We start from the raw sequence: 16,384 nt of genomic DNA, 5'->3' as shown, positions 1-16,384 counted from the left end.
CTAGGCAAAGGGTTATGTGCCACTGCAGGTGGACCATCTACGGTTGGCCAGACTATATGGGAGAGACTTTTTACTGTACAAGGTGTGGCAGCTGTCAGTATGCAGTACTGTTAATGGTTAGAGGTTTTCATGCAGCAATCAGAGAGGAGGTCAAATTCCAGGAAAGTGGCACATTGGGCTGAACAGGACAATGTGAAACAGGTGAGAGGGATTGTGTCAGGGATGTGGAGGAATGGGGATTGCCTTTCATGGCCCTGGGATGCCTATCGCCATGCTGCAGATTTATTTGTATATCTTACTCTCACAGGAGAAATAGTTAAAGGAAGAGACCTTTATGAGCGTGTGTGAATTTTGTCCCAGCTTTCCAGCGCGTCACTCGTTGCCTGTCGGTCGCTGAGTGAGGTGCTACACCACGTGTTCATCAGATTACTGATTCTCTGAAGATGACTGAATGTGTTGAGCAAAGATACTGCATCAAATTTTGTCAAAATCTTGGTGATTCTCAAAGCAAAATGATCCATAAGTTTCAGCAGGTGTTCAGAGAAGATGTGATAGGTGTAATGCAAATTAAGGAGCGGTTCAACCGATCAAAAACGGCTGCACATCAACGGAGAGTGACCAGCGTTCTGGCAGGCCCCAAACTGCTCGGAGTGCAGCTCTTGTTGAGAGGGTGCAAAATTTGGTGATGGCAGATCATTGTTTGACTGTGCGGGAGATTGCCAAAGAGGTTGGAGTGAGTAAAATTTCTGCACATGCAATTTTGCGTGATGATTTGAACATGCACTGATTGGCTGCAAAATTTGTGCCCATGTTGTTGTCGCCGGAACAATAAGACCTCCGTTTTGAACATTGCACCGGACTTTCTGAACACCACCAACACTGGTCCTCGGTTTCTGAACACTGTGATAACTGGAGATGAGTCACGGGTATACGGGTATGACCCTGAAACAAAAAGACAATGAGAATGAGATTTTCACTCTGCAGCGGTGTGTGCGCTGATATGAAACTTCCTGGCAGATTAAAACTGTGTGCCCCACCGAGACTCGAACTCGGGACCTTTGCAAGTTTGGAAGGTAGGAGACGAGATACTGGCAGAAGTAAAGCTGTGAGGACCGGGTGTGAGTCGTGCTTTGGTAGCTCAGTTGGTAGAGCACTTGCCCGCGAAAGGCAAAGATCCCAAGTTCGAGTCTCGGTCGGGCACACAGTTTTAATCTGCCACGAAGTTTCAAAGAGACAATCGTCACAGTGGAAGCATCCTGAGTCTCCAAGGCTGAAGAAAGTGCGGCAGGTGCGAAGCAAAATCGAGGTGATGCTGACTGTCTTCTTTGATGTTCATGGAAATGTGCATCACTAATACACACAGGAAGGACAAACAGTGACAAAGGAGTACTATCAAGATGTTTTCTGGTGACTTCGTGATGCAGTTCGGTGCAAAAGACCATACATGTGGGTGGCAAAAACCTGGCAACTGCATTACGACAATGTCCCCACACATTCATCCCAATTGATCCAAAATTTCTTGGCCAAACATGGAATCACAGCCGTTTGCTAACCTCCCTACTCTGCAGACATGGCTCTTCGCAACTTCTGGTTGTTTCCAAAATTGAAGACACCACTGAAAGGAGCCTGTTTTGAGAGTAGAGAAGAGACAATGTGGAACACAACGATGGAGCTGAACACCATTCGAAAAGAAGACTTCCAGAAGTGTTTCTGGCAGTGGAAGGATCGGTGGGCTAAGTGTGTGCAAGCACTTTGGAGGGGACTAGGGTCCCAACCCAGTCAGGTATTTGAAATATTTTTTCTGGCCATAGGTCGGATACTTTTTAGACAGGCCTTGTAAGTAAGTATATAATTTGTCAAGTGTATTAGAAATGAGATTGGAGGGTCTGGAGTTCATAATATGTTGGGAAAGGTAGTGTTCAGTAGTAGCCAGTCCATGGGTGTGGGGATGTCAGTGTATAGGGAGATAATGTCAACACACTATACAAATACATTCCGCCTGACCATGCTTATGGCTTTGCTGCTATTGAACATTAACTTTTCATGGTGGTCTACAGTGGCTAGTGAATAGTATCATCCAGCAGCAACACAGGATCTCAGGAAGTCTTCCTTCATTGACAATCATTGTCAAAAGAGAAGTCATGTACTATGCCATAAATTATACATCTCTTCATCATCTTTTGAGAATAGATCTTGTTACTTGTCCATGATCTGTATGGAACGAGTAAATTCTCTTAGCATATTTGCAACTTATGTTCATCACTGTACTATGGCTGTCACTGTGGTCCATTATGCATGTACAGGTATATTGCAGTTAGTGTGGTTTTGGCACTTACAGAATGCAACAGTATAATTGTCTCGGTGGCCCACAATATCAGTCATCCAGTTTTCAGCCGACTTGCCCCTTTTTGCTAGTGTCAAAAAATAATCATACAGTTAAGATGATGAGATTGATACCTTACAGTGAAGTGATAAGCATTGTTACCACTTCATTTTTGATGTCACCTGCTTTAAATATTGTTGAAACTGTCTAATAATTTGCAGTTCAGTGCAAATGCAGACAAGAGTCTCAGTCACCAATACTTTCAACTTTTCCTGTATGTGTAAAGAGTTGGATGAAGATTATCCTGTGATTGTGTTTATGCCAGTGCTGCTGAAGAAAAAATGTTCAGAAGCTGAATAACATAAAATTCTCAGTAATAATAATAATAATAATAATAATAATAATAATAATAATAATAATCCCCGTGGAGTCCCGGGAAAAGAATAGGCCTTTGGTATGTTCTGCCAGTCGTAAAAGGCGACGAAAAGAACAAACCACTAATAGGGCTAAACCCCCTTTTAGTGTGATTACTTGGTTCAGGACAGAACTAAAGAAGCCTCGGACAAGCGCCGTCATGGTCGGGGACGACGCTTGAACCCTACGTCCGTCCACAATGGTAACGACACTGCTAGCCACACGGAAAATGATTTAAATCCAAATAGAGGTGTTTTACAGGATATGCTTCCTGCAACCACCCTAGAAGGAAAACAAAGACAGAGGATGAGATGGTCAGATGAAGTTAACCGACACCTCGTGTTCTGTTATTACCAAGCAACAAACTTAGGAACCAACACAACTGGATACATATCACAAGTATACACAAAATTTATTACCAGATACCCAGAATTAAAGTTTTTAACAGAACAACGACTAGCTGATCAGATCCATGTAATAATCAAAAATAACAGGATACCCCATTCAGAATTAGAAAACATCAAACAACAAGTACAACAAATACTGGAACAAAATAATGTGCAATCAGAAGAAGAAGAAAATACAGTAATGGACTCAAACATCCCAGAGCAAACAAACAAAGAACAACATGCATCAAGTAAACAATCAGAGGAAAACGAAATCTTAAGACAGCCACCAGAACAAGCACAAATAGAAGATGAAGTGACACACATGTTAGATATAGAAGAAAAATTTCAGCTGACATATATAGAATACAAAGACACAAATATAGACATTAGACCATTCTTGCATAGACCACCAAATTTTTTTGCCCTTCATGGCAAGCTATTTGTGGACTTACATTTCAGAAAGATAATGTCCACCCGCACTTGACGAGAGTTTCTACTGATTGTTTTCATGCTTGTGAAGCCGTACCTCGGCCAGCAAGATCACTATATCTCTCCTCAATTGAAAACATTTAGAGCAGTATGGGCAGAGCACTCTTACTAGCTGGTAATTTTGATGATCCAACATGCCAGTTGGATAGAATTTGGCACGATATTCCTCAGGTAGACATCCAGCAACTCTGTTGATCCATGTCAAACCAAATAACTGCTTGCATTAGGCCATAGGTGAACAAACATGGTACTGACTTGCTCAATTCGTGAAGCTCTTTCTCTTGAATAAACCATTCATTTTTTCTGAAACTGTAACTGTTTGTTTGTCTGTACATGCAAATCATGTCTACTGATTTCTGTCCCATTCAGATAATTCCTTTGTGCTGTATTGTTTTTTTTTTGTTTGTTTTTTTTTTTTGTTTTTTTTTGTTTTTTGTTAGAGTGTATAATAAAAATTATGTCACATTACTCATTTATGGAAAATCTGTAATTTTACTGTTTGACCTCCATTTCAGGCAGGCCACATATGTGGTGACGAAAGAGACCTTATAGACGGTCAGCCGACCGGATCTGTTCGCATATCCTTCGGCTACATGTCAACCGAGCACGATGTCGACAGGTTTCTGGAGATGGTGGAGTCAGCTTTTGTACGAGGCCCAGCGATTGTCGAGACTCCGAAATGGTGGCCAGAGTTTGTTACATTGTACAGGCAAAAATTCCAGGTGGATTCCAGTTGTGTACCCAACAGTTTCGACATCACAGTGCCAAATTCTACAGAACCTTTGTCACGTAGCGTAATTAGTGCTCGGGAAGCAGGGAAGGTGGAAAAGTACAGTTTTACAAGTTATGTTACTAGACGTGAAAAAGACAAAGTAGTATCTAGTCGCTTCCAAGAAGAGGGAAATGGTGGTGCAGGTGAAGAATTTAACCTGGTTAATGGGAGCAGTTGGTGCACAGATGTACCTGAGCATGAACGTGAGAAATGCTCAGGTGAAATGAACTGTGAAGTCAAAAAACTGAAGTCACTTCCTCTTCTTAGTGATGAGGAACCTCGAGTACTTCCGGACTCTTTCAGTGACGTGCAAAATTTTGCCGACAGGCTTGACAGTCCGAGAGGGATATGTGATGTGGAGGATCCTAAACAGGAAATTGTGTTGTGTCCAGTAACTTGTAAACATCTCTCTCCTTTGCCCACCACTGAAAACCTCACTCGGTCTTGCAGTCATACAAACAATAACACTTCTGAAGAAGAAGCAAATGGAGACAGCGTTATTTTTCAGCAGAAACTAGTAGCTTCCTCTTTCCAACCTCCGAGGAACAAAGTGTTCAGAGGTGCCAGCAATTTTGACGCTAATAATGAAGCTGAAGAGAACTGTTGTAATCTGACTGTGCAGCCAGAAAAACCACTACAGACTGTGAATGGGTAAGTAAAATTTTCTCTTTTTGGCCTTGCAAATGAGGTGTAACCTGCATGCCAAATAGTAAAACATCTGACCTTCCAGTTGTTGTGTAAGTTGAGATTTTGAGAAAGTACACAATGAAGGTAATGTGGAGCAGTGAATTAGGAGCTGGTGGGTGACAGGACAGAGGAAGGGGAAACTGGGTGGTCAACTTCGTTCTTGGCAACAGTTTGGAGGTGCTAATTTATCCTGGTGGACAGCTGGTTGGTAGTTGGAACAACTTAAAAGGTTATCCAGCTTTTGCAGCAGAATTGGTATATGGCACGGCTACTTTCATAGGAAGCCCATCGTCTGATCGGGTAGGAAAATCCTGGCAGAACTGGAATGGGAAGTGCTGGGTGGATGGATTGGACAAGTTTTGCACCAGAGTTTTCCACAGAGCTATGCCTACTACAGTAGTACAAGTTTATATGCCAACTAGCTCTGCAGATGATGAAGAAATTGATGAAATGTATGATGAGATAAAAGAAATTATTCAGGTAGTGAAGAGAGACGAAAATTTAATAGTCATGGGTGACTGGAATTAGAGAGTAGGAAAAGGGAGAGAAGGAAATATAGTGGGTGAATATGGATTGGGGGACAGAAATGAAAGAGGAAGTCGTCTGGTAGAATTTTGCACAGAGCATAACTTAATCATAGCTAACACTTGGTTCAAGAATCATAAAAGAAGGTTGTATACATGGAAGAATCCTGGAGATACTAGAAGGTATCAGATAGATTATATAATGGTAAGACAGAGATTTAGGAACCAGGTTTTAAATTGTAAGACATTTCCAGGGGCAGATGTGGACTGTAGATTAAAACTGAAGAGACTGGAAAAAGGTGGGAATTTAAGGAGATGGGACCTGAATAATCTGAAAGAACCAGAGGTTGCACAGAGTTTCAGGGAGAGCATAAGGGAACAATTGACAGGAATGGGGGAAAGAAATACAGTAGAACAAGAATGGGTAGCTCAGAGGAATGAAGTAGTGAAGGCAGCAGAGGATCAAGTAGGTAAAAAGACGAGGGCTAGTAGAAATCCTTGGGTAACAGAAGAAATATTGAATTTAATTGATGAAAGGAGAAAATATAAAAACACAGTAAATGAAGCAGGCAAAAGGGAATACAAATGTCTTAAAAGTGAGATCGACAGGAAGTGCAAAATGGCTAAGCAGGGATGGCTAGGGGCCAAATGTAAGGATGTAGAGGCTTATCTCACGAGGGGTAAGATAGATACTGCCTACAGGAAAATTACAGAGACCTTTGGAGAAAAGAGGGCCACTTGTATGAATATCAAGAGCTCAGATGGAAACCCAGTTCTAAGCAAAGAAGGGAGAGCAGAAAGGTGGAAGGAGTATATAGAGGGACTATACGAGGGCGATGTTCTTGAGGACAATATTATGGAAATGGAAGAGGATGTAGATGAAAATGAAATGGGAGATACGATACTGCGTGAAGAGTTTGACAGAGCAGTGAAAGACCTGAGCCGAAACAAGGCCCCGGGAGTAGACAACATTCCATTAGAACTACTCACGGCCTTGGGAGAGCCAGTCCTGACAAAACTCTACCATCTGGTGAGCAAGATGTATGAGACAGGCGAAATACCCTCAGACTTCAAGAAGAATATAACAGTCCCAATCCCAAAGAAAGCAGGTGTTGACAGATGTGAAAATTACTGAACAATCAGTTTAATAAGTCACTACTGCAAAATACTAACGCAAATTCTTTACAGACGAATGGAAAAACTGGTAGAAGCCGACCTCGGCGAAGATCAGTTTGGATTCCGCAGAAATGTTGGAACACGTGAGGCAGTACTGACCCTACAACTTACCTTAGAAAATAGATTAAGGAAAGGCAAACGTACATTTCTAGCATTTGTAGACTTAGAGAAAGCTTTTGACAATGTTGACTGGAATACTCTCTTTCAAATTCTAAAGGTGGCAGGGGTAAAATACAGGGAGCGAAAGGCTATTTACAATTTGTACAGAAACCAGATGGCAGTTATAAGAGTCGAGGGACATGAAAGGGAAGCAGTGGTTGGGAAGGGAGTGAGGCAGGGTTGTAGCCTCTCCCTGATGTTATTCAATGTGTATATTGAGCAGGCAGTAAAGGAAACAAAAGAAAAATTCGGAGTAGGTATTAAAATCCATGGAGAAGAAATAAAAACGTTGAGGTTCGCTGATGACATTGTAATTCTGTCAGAGACAGCAAAGGACTTGGAAGAGCAGTTGAACGGAATGGACAGTGTCTTGAAAGGAGGGTATAAGATGAACATCAACAAAAGCAAAACGAGGATAATGGAATGTAGTCGAATTAAGTCGGGTGATGCTGAGGGAATTAAGATTAGGAAATGAGACACTTAAAGTAGTAAAGGAGTTTTGCTATTTGGGTAGCAAAATAACTGATGATGGTCGAAGTAGAGAGGATATAAAATGTAGACTGGCAATGGCAAGGAAAGCGTTTCTGAAGATGAGAAATTTGTTAATATCGAGTATAAATTTAAGTGTCAGGAAGTCGTTTCTGAAAGTATTTGTATGGAGTGTAGCCATGTATGGAAGTGAAACGTGGATGATAAATAGTTTAGACAAGAACAGAATAGAAGCTTTCGAAATGTGGTGCAGAAGAATGCTGAAGATTATATGGGCAGATCACATAACTAATGAGGAGGTATTGAACAGAATTGGGGAGAATAGGAGTTTGTGTCACAACTTGACTAGAAGAAGGGATCGGTTGGTAGGACATGTTCTGAGGCATCAAGGGATCACCAATTTAGTATTGGAGGGTAGCGTGGAGGGTTAAATCTTAGAGGGAGACCAAGAGATGAATACAGTAAGCAGATTCAGAAGGATGTAGGCTGCAGTAAGTACTGGGAGATGAAGAAGCTTGCACAGGATAGAGTAGCATGGAGAGCTGCATCAAACCAGTCTCAGGACTGAAGACAACAACAACGACAACAACATGATACTTGTGGCAGAGGGTGAGGAGTGGGACTAGAATAGGAGTATATGTAATAAACTTAATAATTGTAAGTATTTATATAATACTTTTCATACTTTTTAATATTCTTCAATATTTTTTGTACCACGAGTGGGTACTTGGTATACTATGTACAGATATTAATAATAGTTATTTTTATGTTGTTAATACCTGCCATGGTAGCCAAGAGCACTAATGCACTGCTTCCCGGACACGGTAGGCATGCTGGCCCCGTATCGAATCTGCCCAGCGAATTAACGACGAAGGCCAGTATGCTGGGTAGCCTGGAAGTGGTTTGTAGGTGGTTTTTCACATCCCGCTAGGTGAATACCAGGCTGGTCCCCACATTCCACCTCAGTTACATGGCTCACAGACATTTGAACATGTTTGCACTATTTCATGGATTACACTAGACACAGACAGCTGGGGTACACTACTTACGTCCCGGGGGTTTGGGGTGGTGGAAGGAAGGGCATCCGGTCACCCTCTGCAGCTAACACTGCCAAATCTGTAATAACACGGCTGACCCTGCGTTGGCGTGGGACAAGGCCCAAAGAAAAAAAAATGTTTATGTTGTTAATATGTATGAGCAAAATCATAATTTAATCTTAGTTCAATTAAACAGTGACAAAATAACCTTACATTATATGAGCTAAATCACTGTTTAATTGAAAAATAATAAAATAAACTTTCACTGTATCATTCTGATGTCACATAAAAGTGTTACCAAACAGGAATGACCCACTCAGAGCATTAAACAGCACAGTTGCATCAGGCCCAAACCAACTGCTTATTTGATTACTAATCGTCACGTAGACAATTTCTTCAGTGTGGTATTGTCCTATTAGTTCAGAATATGGGTCATTTCCTTGCAGGAATCATAAATTAAAGCCTGTCTCCAGCTGTCAGAGACTGTGATGGTGTGTGTGTGTGTGTGTGTTTTGTCTATTTTGACAAAGGCTTTGTTGGCTAAAAGTTCATTTTGTGACAGTTTTTTTGTTGTGCCCATCTGTGACTCAGCATCTCTGCTATATGGTGAGTAGTAACTATCCTTTTCATAATACTGAATCATAAATTTTCTCTGTCATAGCTCACTGTTTATTTTATATTACTGCTGCTCACTTGAACATATGACAACACAACTTATCCCTGAGTTAGCTGAAGAAATAATGAAGGAAAAGGTACGGGCTTGCAGTTATAAAACAACAATGAAACACTACAAAACAATGTTATTTGTGGTCAGTGCACTTTATACATAGGCACAGTAGTGTTAAAGAATTTCCAAAGATTTTTGCCTCGGTATTTGCTTTCATGTGCTCAGGAAGTTTGTTAACAAAATTTAACTGCTGTGTGGAAAGCACTGTTTTGGCACAGTGGTGTGTTGTGTTGGATTGTACGTAAGTTTTCGTTTCATCAGGCAAAATGATCATGAACATAGCAGTTCTTTTGGAATTTGCCATCCTCACCTATTACATTTATTTTAAAGAATACAAGTATTTACATAATGTAGATGCATGGTAAAGGAGGAATACCAGATATCTTAAACAATACGTTACATGAGTCTCTGGGTTTAAATCCAAACATGATTCTGATGGCCCTTTTGTGCAGTTTGAATTTGCTGCTAGCTCCCTTTGAGTTCCTGAAAATGTGATCCCATATTTTAGGTGATAATGAAATTAGGCACAACATACACTCCCTAACTGTGTTCTCACTACAGCAGCATTAACTATGCGGCATTTCTTTTGTGTTTGTAAATGGGTCACTCTACAAATAAGTTAAAGCACTGTTTTAGCAGTTCCATTAACACAGTGAGAAAATGCTTAGATTTGAAATGAATATTCCGAAACATGTATAAGGGAGAGCTGGTTGTGTTATAAGCAACGTGGCTTCGATTTATAGCAAACTACAAAGCATTGCATAATTCTGCCGCAAGTGCTGATGTCTGACAATGATATCATATTCTGCACATTGAAGTGCCATATGTTACATTTAGAAGTAATTATGCAGTATGGTGAAAGTCCGCCAGTGGTACTATGATGAAATGGACCTCATATTCAGCCACAGCTTAACTATGAACATATGAACAAGCATAAGTGTCCAAACATCTATAGCTATCAACCACTCCACAGGCAGCTCAGTGCTCAACTGGTGTAGCAATCAACTGCAGTCAGGGCAGGATGCAGTTAGATTTCTGTAGCCATCCACTCCAGCCATAGGGTCATAACATCTTACACAGAGTCTTTGAAGCTAATAAATGGTGCAATAAATCTGTCTGAAATCAAAAGAGCAGTAAGACAGTGATGTTATATTTTTACCAATTCTGTTTACCGTGTATACTGAATACTTGATAATGAGGATACTATAGTAGAGAAGGAAGGAGTAAGCTTAGGAAGCCAGAAGATCAACAGCATCACATTTGCCAACGATGTGTTATTGCTCAGAGGTACAGTGCGTTCGCAAAGTGTCTCTGCAACAGTGAGATCCCTGTGTCTCAACTTGTAGGGTGCGTAATGTTGACAGAACGTTTGTGTTGCTGTAAAAGCTAGGGGCTGGGATTCACTGCTAGTGGCTGCAGTTATGTTGGGAGATGGCGTTCAACATTATTACAATTAAAACAATGAAATTAACTGATTATGTCCATTACAATTAAATACTCTGTACTCACCAATATCACAGTAGATGCTGGAAATGTTTTCCTCATTCTTGAAGCATAGTTCAACACATTTACATTTATTTGCTGACACCTTTCCCAGTGTTTCTTGTGCAATCGAATGCAGATAATCAATTATTGGTGGCTTCAGTTCCTCTATCGTCTTTGGGTTATTTTCATACACAAATGTTTTAGCTGTGCCCCAAAGGAAATAGTCGGGGGGGGGGGGGGGGGGGGGGGACTGAGTGAAGGGGCCACAGACTTTTTTGTAATTACTCTGTCTCCAGATATTTCATCTAAAAGTTATAAGAACTGGTTTGCTGTATGAGCAGTAGCATTGTCTTGTTGGAAAAATGAATGATTGATCTCATTTCCATTCAGCAGAACAATAAATGGGTAAATTATCTCGGAACAATAGACATTGGACGTGACGGTAGTATTGAAAAAGATCAGCCCTGTAATTCACGCTTTCATTGTGGCAGCCCACTCGAATTTTCTATGTATGGAATGGCATGTGGATTTCCTGGTGGCGAAATTCATGAATTTTGGGAATTAAAGTAGCCAGATAGGGAAATCAAGCCTCATCAGTGAAAAAGGCTTGATCTAAAACACCAACTCCGTGTCAGTTAACAAATTGCTGAAACCATTCACAGTATGCTATTCATTTCTCACATTGCATACAATGTCATTGTTGCACAGCAGTAATTTTATAGATATATCCCAAGTTCTTTGACTACAGACTTACGTGCTGTCATATGAGAGACTTCAGTCTCTTGCAATAATCTCCTCACTAATTTTTTTGGACTCCGCAACGCAATATGCAAAGTGTCTTCAAGCTTCTTTTCTGTTAAAATTTTGGGCTTACCAGTTACCAGTTCACAGTTCACGATGAGCTGAACCTGTCATCTGGAAGTTACGAATTAAATCACCCACAGTTTCACGGTGTGGACACAGTGAAGCAGGAAGATGCAATCTAAATTGCCACCTCACATGCTCCATAATGTTTCTCCATAAAGTTTCCCCTTGCACGGAAAACCCCTTCCACTAAAAATGGTCTCTTCACAATAATAAGCATTCTCACTACAGTCGGCTTACCCAAGAACTAGACAGTAACACAACTAACACCTGAAATGCACACGCAATGCTGCCACCCCCATCCTACTACTGCAGATCCACAGAACATATGCAGGCAAGATTTTAACACGCTGCCAATCTTACACCCCTCAAAGGAGAGACTTGTGAGGCTCACTGCTGTGGAGACACTTTGTGGATGCACAGTATATCAATCTGTTTTTGAAGAACACCATCCAGACTTGAAGGAGGGTTGTGAGAGTGTAGAATTAAAATCAGTTCAAAGGAAACTAAGTCAATGAGAGTACGTGGCAAAGAATACATGAAAGTAGAAACAACACATGGCCAAATTGAACAGGCTATAAGTACAGATATTTTGGTAGCTTGATAACTGAACACTGGGCAAGTGAAAGACAAATAAGATCAAGAATTGCTGTAGCAAAGCAAGCTTTCCAGAAAATGATATGCTTATTATGTACCAAAATGGTAATGGAGTTCAGGCAAAGGTTGGGTAAATGCTTTGTGTGGAGCGTTTCTCTATATGGCTGTGAAAACCAGACAATGAAGGAGTGAGAAATGAACAAAACTTAAGTATTCGAGATGTGGGTTTTGCGCAGAATGAAGAAATTAAATGTGTGGATAAATGAAAGACGGTGAAGTAATGAAAGGGTAAGGGAACACAGAACTCTCCTAAACCTTGTTATGAAAACTGTTGTGGGACAAATACTGTGATGAAAAGGAATTTTAGTAATAGCTATCAAAGACACAACTAGACAGGAGAAAAATAGAAAGGAGAAGAATAAAAATACTGATTGGAGTGAAAAGAGGAAGATACACTATGTGATCAAAAGTATCCGGACACCTTGCTGAAAATGACTTACAAGTTCATGGTGCCCTCCCTCGGTAATGCTGGAATTCAATATGGTGTTGGCCTTGATGACAGCTTCCACTCTTGCAGGCACACATTCAGTCAGGGGCTGGAAGGTTTCTTGGGGAATGGAAGCCCATTCTTCACAGGGTGCTGCACTGAGGAGAGGTATCAATATCGGTCAGCATTCTAAAACATCCCAAAGATGTTGTGTAGGATTCAGGTCAGGACCCTGTGCAGGCCAGTCAGTTACAGGGATGTTATTGTTGTGTAACCACTCCGCCACAAGCTGTGCATTATGAACAGGTGCTTGATTGTATTGAAAGGTTCAATTGCCGTCCTCGAATTGCTCTTCAACAGTGAGAAGCAAGAAGGTGATTAAAACATCAATGTAGGCCTGTGCTGTGATAGTGTCACACAAAACAACAAGGAGGCTTTCCTCCATGTGAAACACGACCACACCATAACACCACCACCTCTGAATTTTACTGTTGGCACAACACACACTGGCAGATGATGTTCACCGGGCATTCGCCATAGCCACACCCTGTCATCGGATCGCCACATTGTGTACCGTGATTCGTCACTCCACACAAAGTTTTTCCACTGTTCAGTCGTCCAATATTTACGCTCTGTACACCAAGCGAGGCATCGTTTGGAATTTACTGGCTCGATGTGTCGCTTATGAGCAGTTGCTCAGCCATGAAACACAACTTTTTCACCTCCCGCCTAACTGTCATAGTACTTGCAGTGGATCCTGATGCGGTTCGGAATTCCTGTGCAATGGTCTGGATGGATATCTGTCTATTACACATTACGACCCTCTTCAATTGCCACCAGTCTTACAATGAAGGCTTTCACGACCGGATGGTACTGTTGTTGATAATTCTTCCGGGTTATATGGCCGTGGTCCAAGGAATTTTTCTATTCCTAACGTTTCGTCCAATACTATGTTGGACATCTTCAGAGGTATGGCTAGTCCTGCTGACTCGGCAGGACTCAGCAGGACTAGCCATACCACTGAAGATGTCCAACGTAGTATTGGACGAAACGTTAGGAATAGAAGAATTCCTTGGACCACGGCCATATAACCCGGAAGAATTATCAACAACTGTCACCAGTCTCTCTCAGTCAACAGATGAGGTCGGCCTGTACACTTTTATACTGTACATGTCCCTTCACATATCCGCTTCACTATCACATCGGAAGCAGTGGACCTAGGAATGTTTAGGAGTGTGGAAATCTCGCTACAGACGTATGACATGCGTGAAACCCAATCACCTGACCACGTTCAAAGTGCGTGCTCTCTCACGATGTCAACTGAGGTCGCTGTTATGGAGTACCTGGTAGTAGGTGGCAGCACAATGCACCTAATATGAAAAACTTGTGTTTTTGGGGGTGTCCAGATACTTTTGATCACATAGTGTACCACACTATGAAGCAGTCAGCTTGGAGCATGTTTAGTCTGAGGCAGCAGTGTGGTGACAAGACATATAAGCTGTCATTCTTAACTTCCTCCATATGTGAATAGAATGTACGGTACAATAATGCACTTTGTCATGGTCGTTAAAGTATAGATGAAGGTACTGACCAGGTACGTGTGGTTAAACATAAAGCAGGACTCACTTTTCTGCCCAGGAAATCTGAAACAGTCACAACACTGAGGCACATCTTCGTGTACCCAGTGAAGTCGTGTGGCGCCATGGCCGTCCCGACGTGGGAGGTGAGTGCGCGCGGCCTGGCCTACGACCGGCAGTGGATGGTGGTGACGTCTGCGGGGGTGGCCCTCACGCAGAAGACGGAGTCCCGGCTGTGCCTCATCGTGCCTCACATCGATGTCGACAGGAGGATCCTGCAGCTTCACTTTCCAGGTGTGTGCATCTAGGCTGAGCTGGTTTCCAGTATATTTCAGGTGGACATCTGTGTTAACCACACAATGTCATAAAACACATCACAATGTACACACAATCATTCTACATCAACAGCTACATATGTACTCCACAAACCATGTACGGTGCATGGCATGTGGCTCTACTACTATTCTGTTCCACTCACAAATCGAGCAAGGCTAAAACAACTGTCTATATGCCGCATTACGAGCCCTAACTTTTCTTACCTTGCATTCACATTCCTTGCACGCAGTGCACGTTGGCAGCAGTAGGATCATTCTGGAGTAAGCTGCAAGTACCGGTACTCAGAATCTTCTCAGTAGTGTTTTGTGAAAAGAACAATTTCATCCCTCCAGGGATTCCCATTTGAGTTCATGAAGCACCTCCATAGTACTCTTGTGTTGACTGAACCTACTCTTAACTAGTCTAGCATCACACATTTGAATTCTTCAATGTCTTTCCCCAGTCAGACCTGCTGGGGATCCCAAACACTTGACGAGTACTGAAGAATGGGTTGCTTTAGTGTTATGATGCAGTCTCCTTCACAGTTGAGCCACACTTCCCTAAAATTCTCCCAATAAACTGATGCAAGTATTTGCCTTCCATACTACCAACCTTACATGCTCATTCCATTTCATATCACTGTGCAGTGTCACACGTTGATATTTAATCACCATGATTCTGTCAAGCAGCACACCACTAACACTGTATTTGAAAATTATGGGATAATTTTTCCTACTTACTTGTATTAATTTGCATTTTTCTAGATGTAGAGGGAGCTGCCATTTTTCACACAGAGTAGAAATTCTCCTATTTCCTGCAACAGTCAAGAACAATGCTACCTAAATCATTGCAGATTTGTGGAAGCTGCCATTTGTCACACAAAATAGAAATTCTCAGCCACAATTGATACTTTCTAAAACCATGCAGATTTGTGGACGGAAGCCTGAAGGAAACTGATTATATTTGAACTTACAATATGCTCAGGAATTCTGCAGCAAATCGTAGATAAGGATATTGGACTGTAATTTTGTGGGTCCGTTATTTTACCCTTCTTATATGCAGGAGTCACCTGCGTAGTTTTTTTTTTCCAGTTGCTCGAGACTTTGTGTCGGGTGAGAGATTTGCAATAAATGAGAGCTAAGTAAGGACCAGTGCCAAGGAGAACTCCCTGTAAACAAATCATCATTAACACTGTTATTGCATCATCATCATTATTGGACGTTTAACTCTGGATAAAGGATGCCTCCTAGATGTTTCAGTGCATTTTCTATTTGAGTCTGTTCCCAGGTTCATTTTTTGCCTTTCTGTACCTCCTAATAATTACTGGCAAGCCACTTTCTGTTACTCGGCAACCGCCAGGTTTCGACTGATTTTCACATTAAAAGGTCACAGTTCAGTGTCACAACTCATTACTGTTGTAATTACTTTCTTCGGACGTTCTGTAAGCCTAGTTTTCAAATTTTACCAAAAACAATCGAGACCATTTTTACTCTTGTGTTTGTTTATTTATTTTGTTGTGCATCCAGTTGTTGCATCCTGCTTGATTAAGTGCAAAAACTTATCAACCAGTTGTAGCACTTCGTTTCTGCAGTTTTCCGGTTGTATATTATTTTAATGTTACATTTTCAGGCCTTTTTCTGTAGTTAGTTCTTTTAACTGTAGTAAGTTATTATTGAAGATTATCAGAGTTAGGGGCAGATAACACAGTGCCATCTGTAAAATGAAGGTGGGTCAGATTTGTGCCACTAACACACATGCCTTCTTTGTTTCCCCAGTGTAATGTTCTGAAAGTATCTCTAGGACCACTGAGAAAAACTTCGGTGTTATGGAATCTCCTTGCCTGTTGTTGATTTCAGTTTCAAATTTCTCTTAA

The 16,384-nt window shown here is 41.4% G+C and overlaps 1 protein-coding gene across 1 annotated transcript in view; it reads left to right on the top strand.

Annotated features, from left to right (window-relative positions):
- Positions 1 to 16,384, top strand: part of LOC124718852 (molybdenum cofactor sulfurase 3) — a 162,483-nt gene that overhangs the window by 83,358 nt on the left and 62,741 nt on the right. The window contains exons 9-10 of the mRNA XM_047244477.1: positions 4,131 to 5,038; positions 14,258 to 14,490. Of these exons, the coding sequence (XP_047100433.1) occupies positions 4,131 to 5,038; positions 14,258 to 14,490 (1,141 nt within the window). The remainder of the gene's footprint in view (positions 1 to 4,130; positions 5,039 to 14,257; positions 14,491 to 16,384) is intronic.

Source organism: Schistocerca piceifrons, chromosome 10 (assembly GCF_021461385.2).
Source record: "Schistocerca piceifrons isolate TAMUIC-IGC-003096 chromosome 10, iqSchPice1.1, whole genome shotgun sequence".
Lineage (NCBI taxonomy): Eukaryota > Metazoa > Arthropoda > Insecta > Orthoptera > Acrididae > Schistocerca > Schistocerca piceifrons.
The sequence above is the reverse complement of the archived record's forward strand: the minus strand, read 5'-3'. Positions and strand labels throughout refer to the sequence as shown.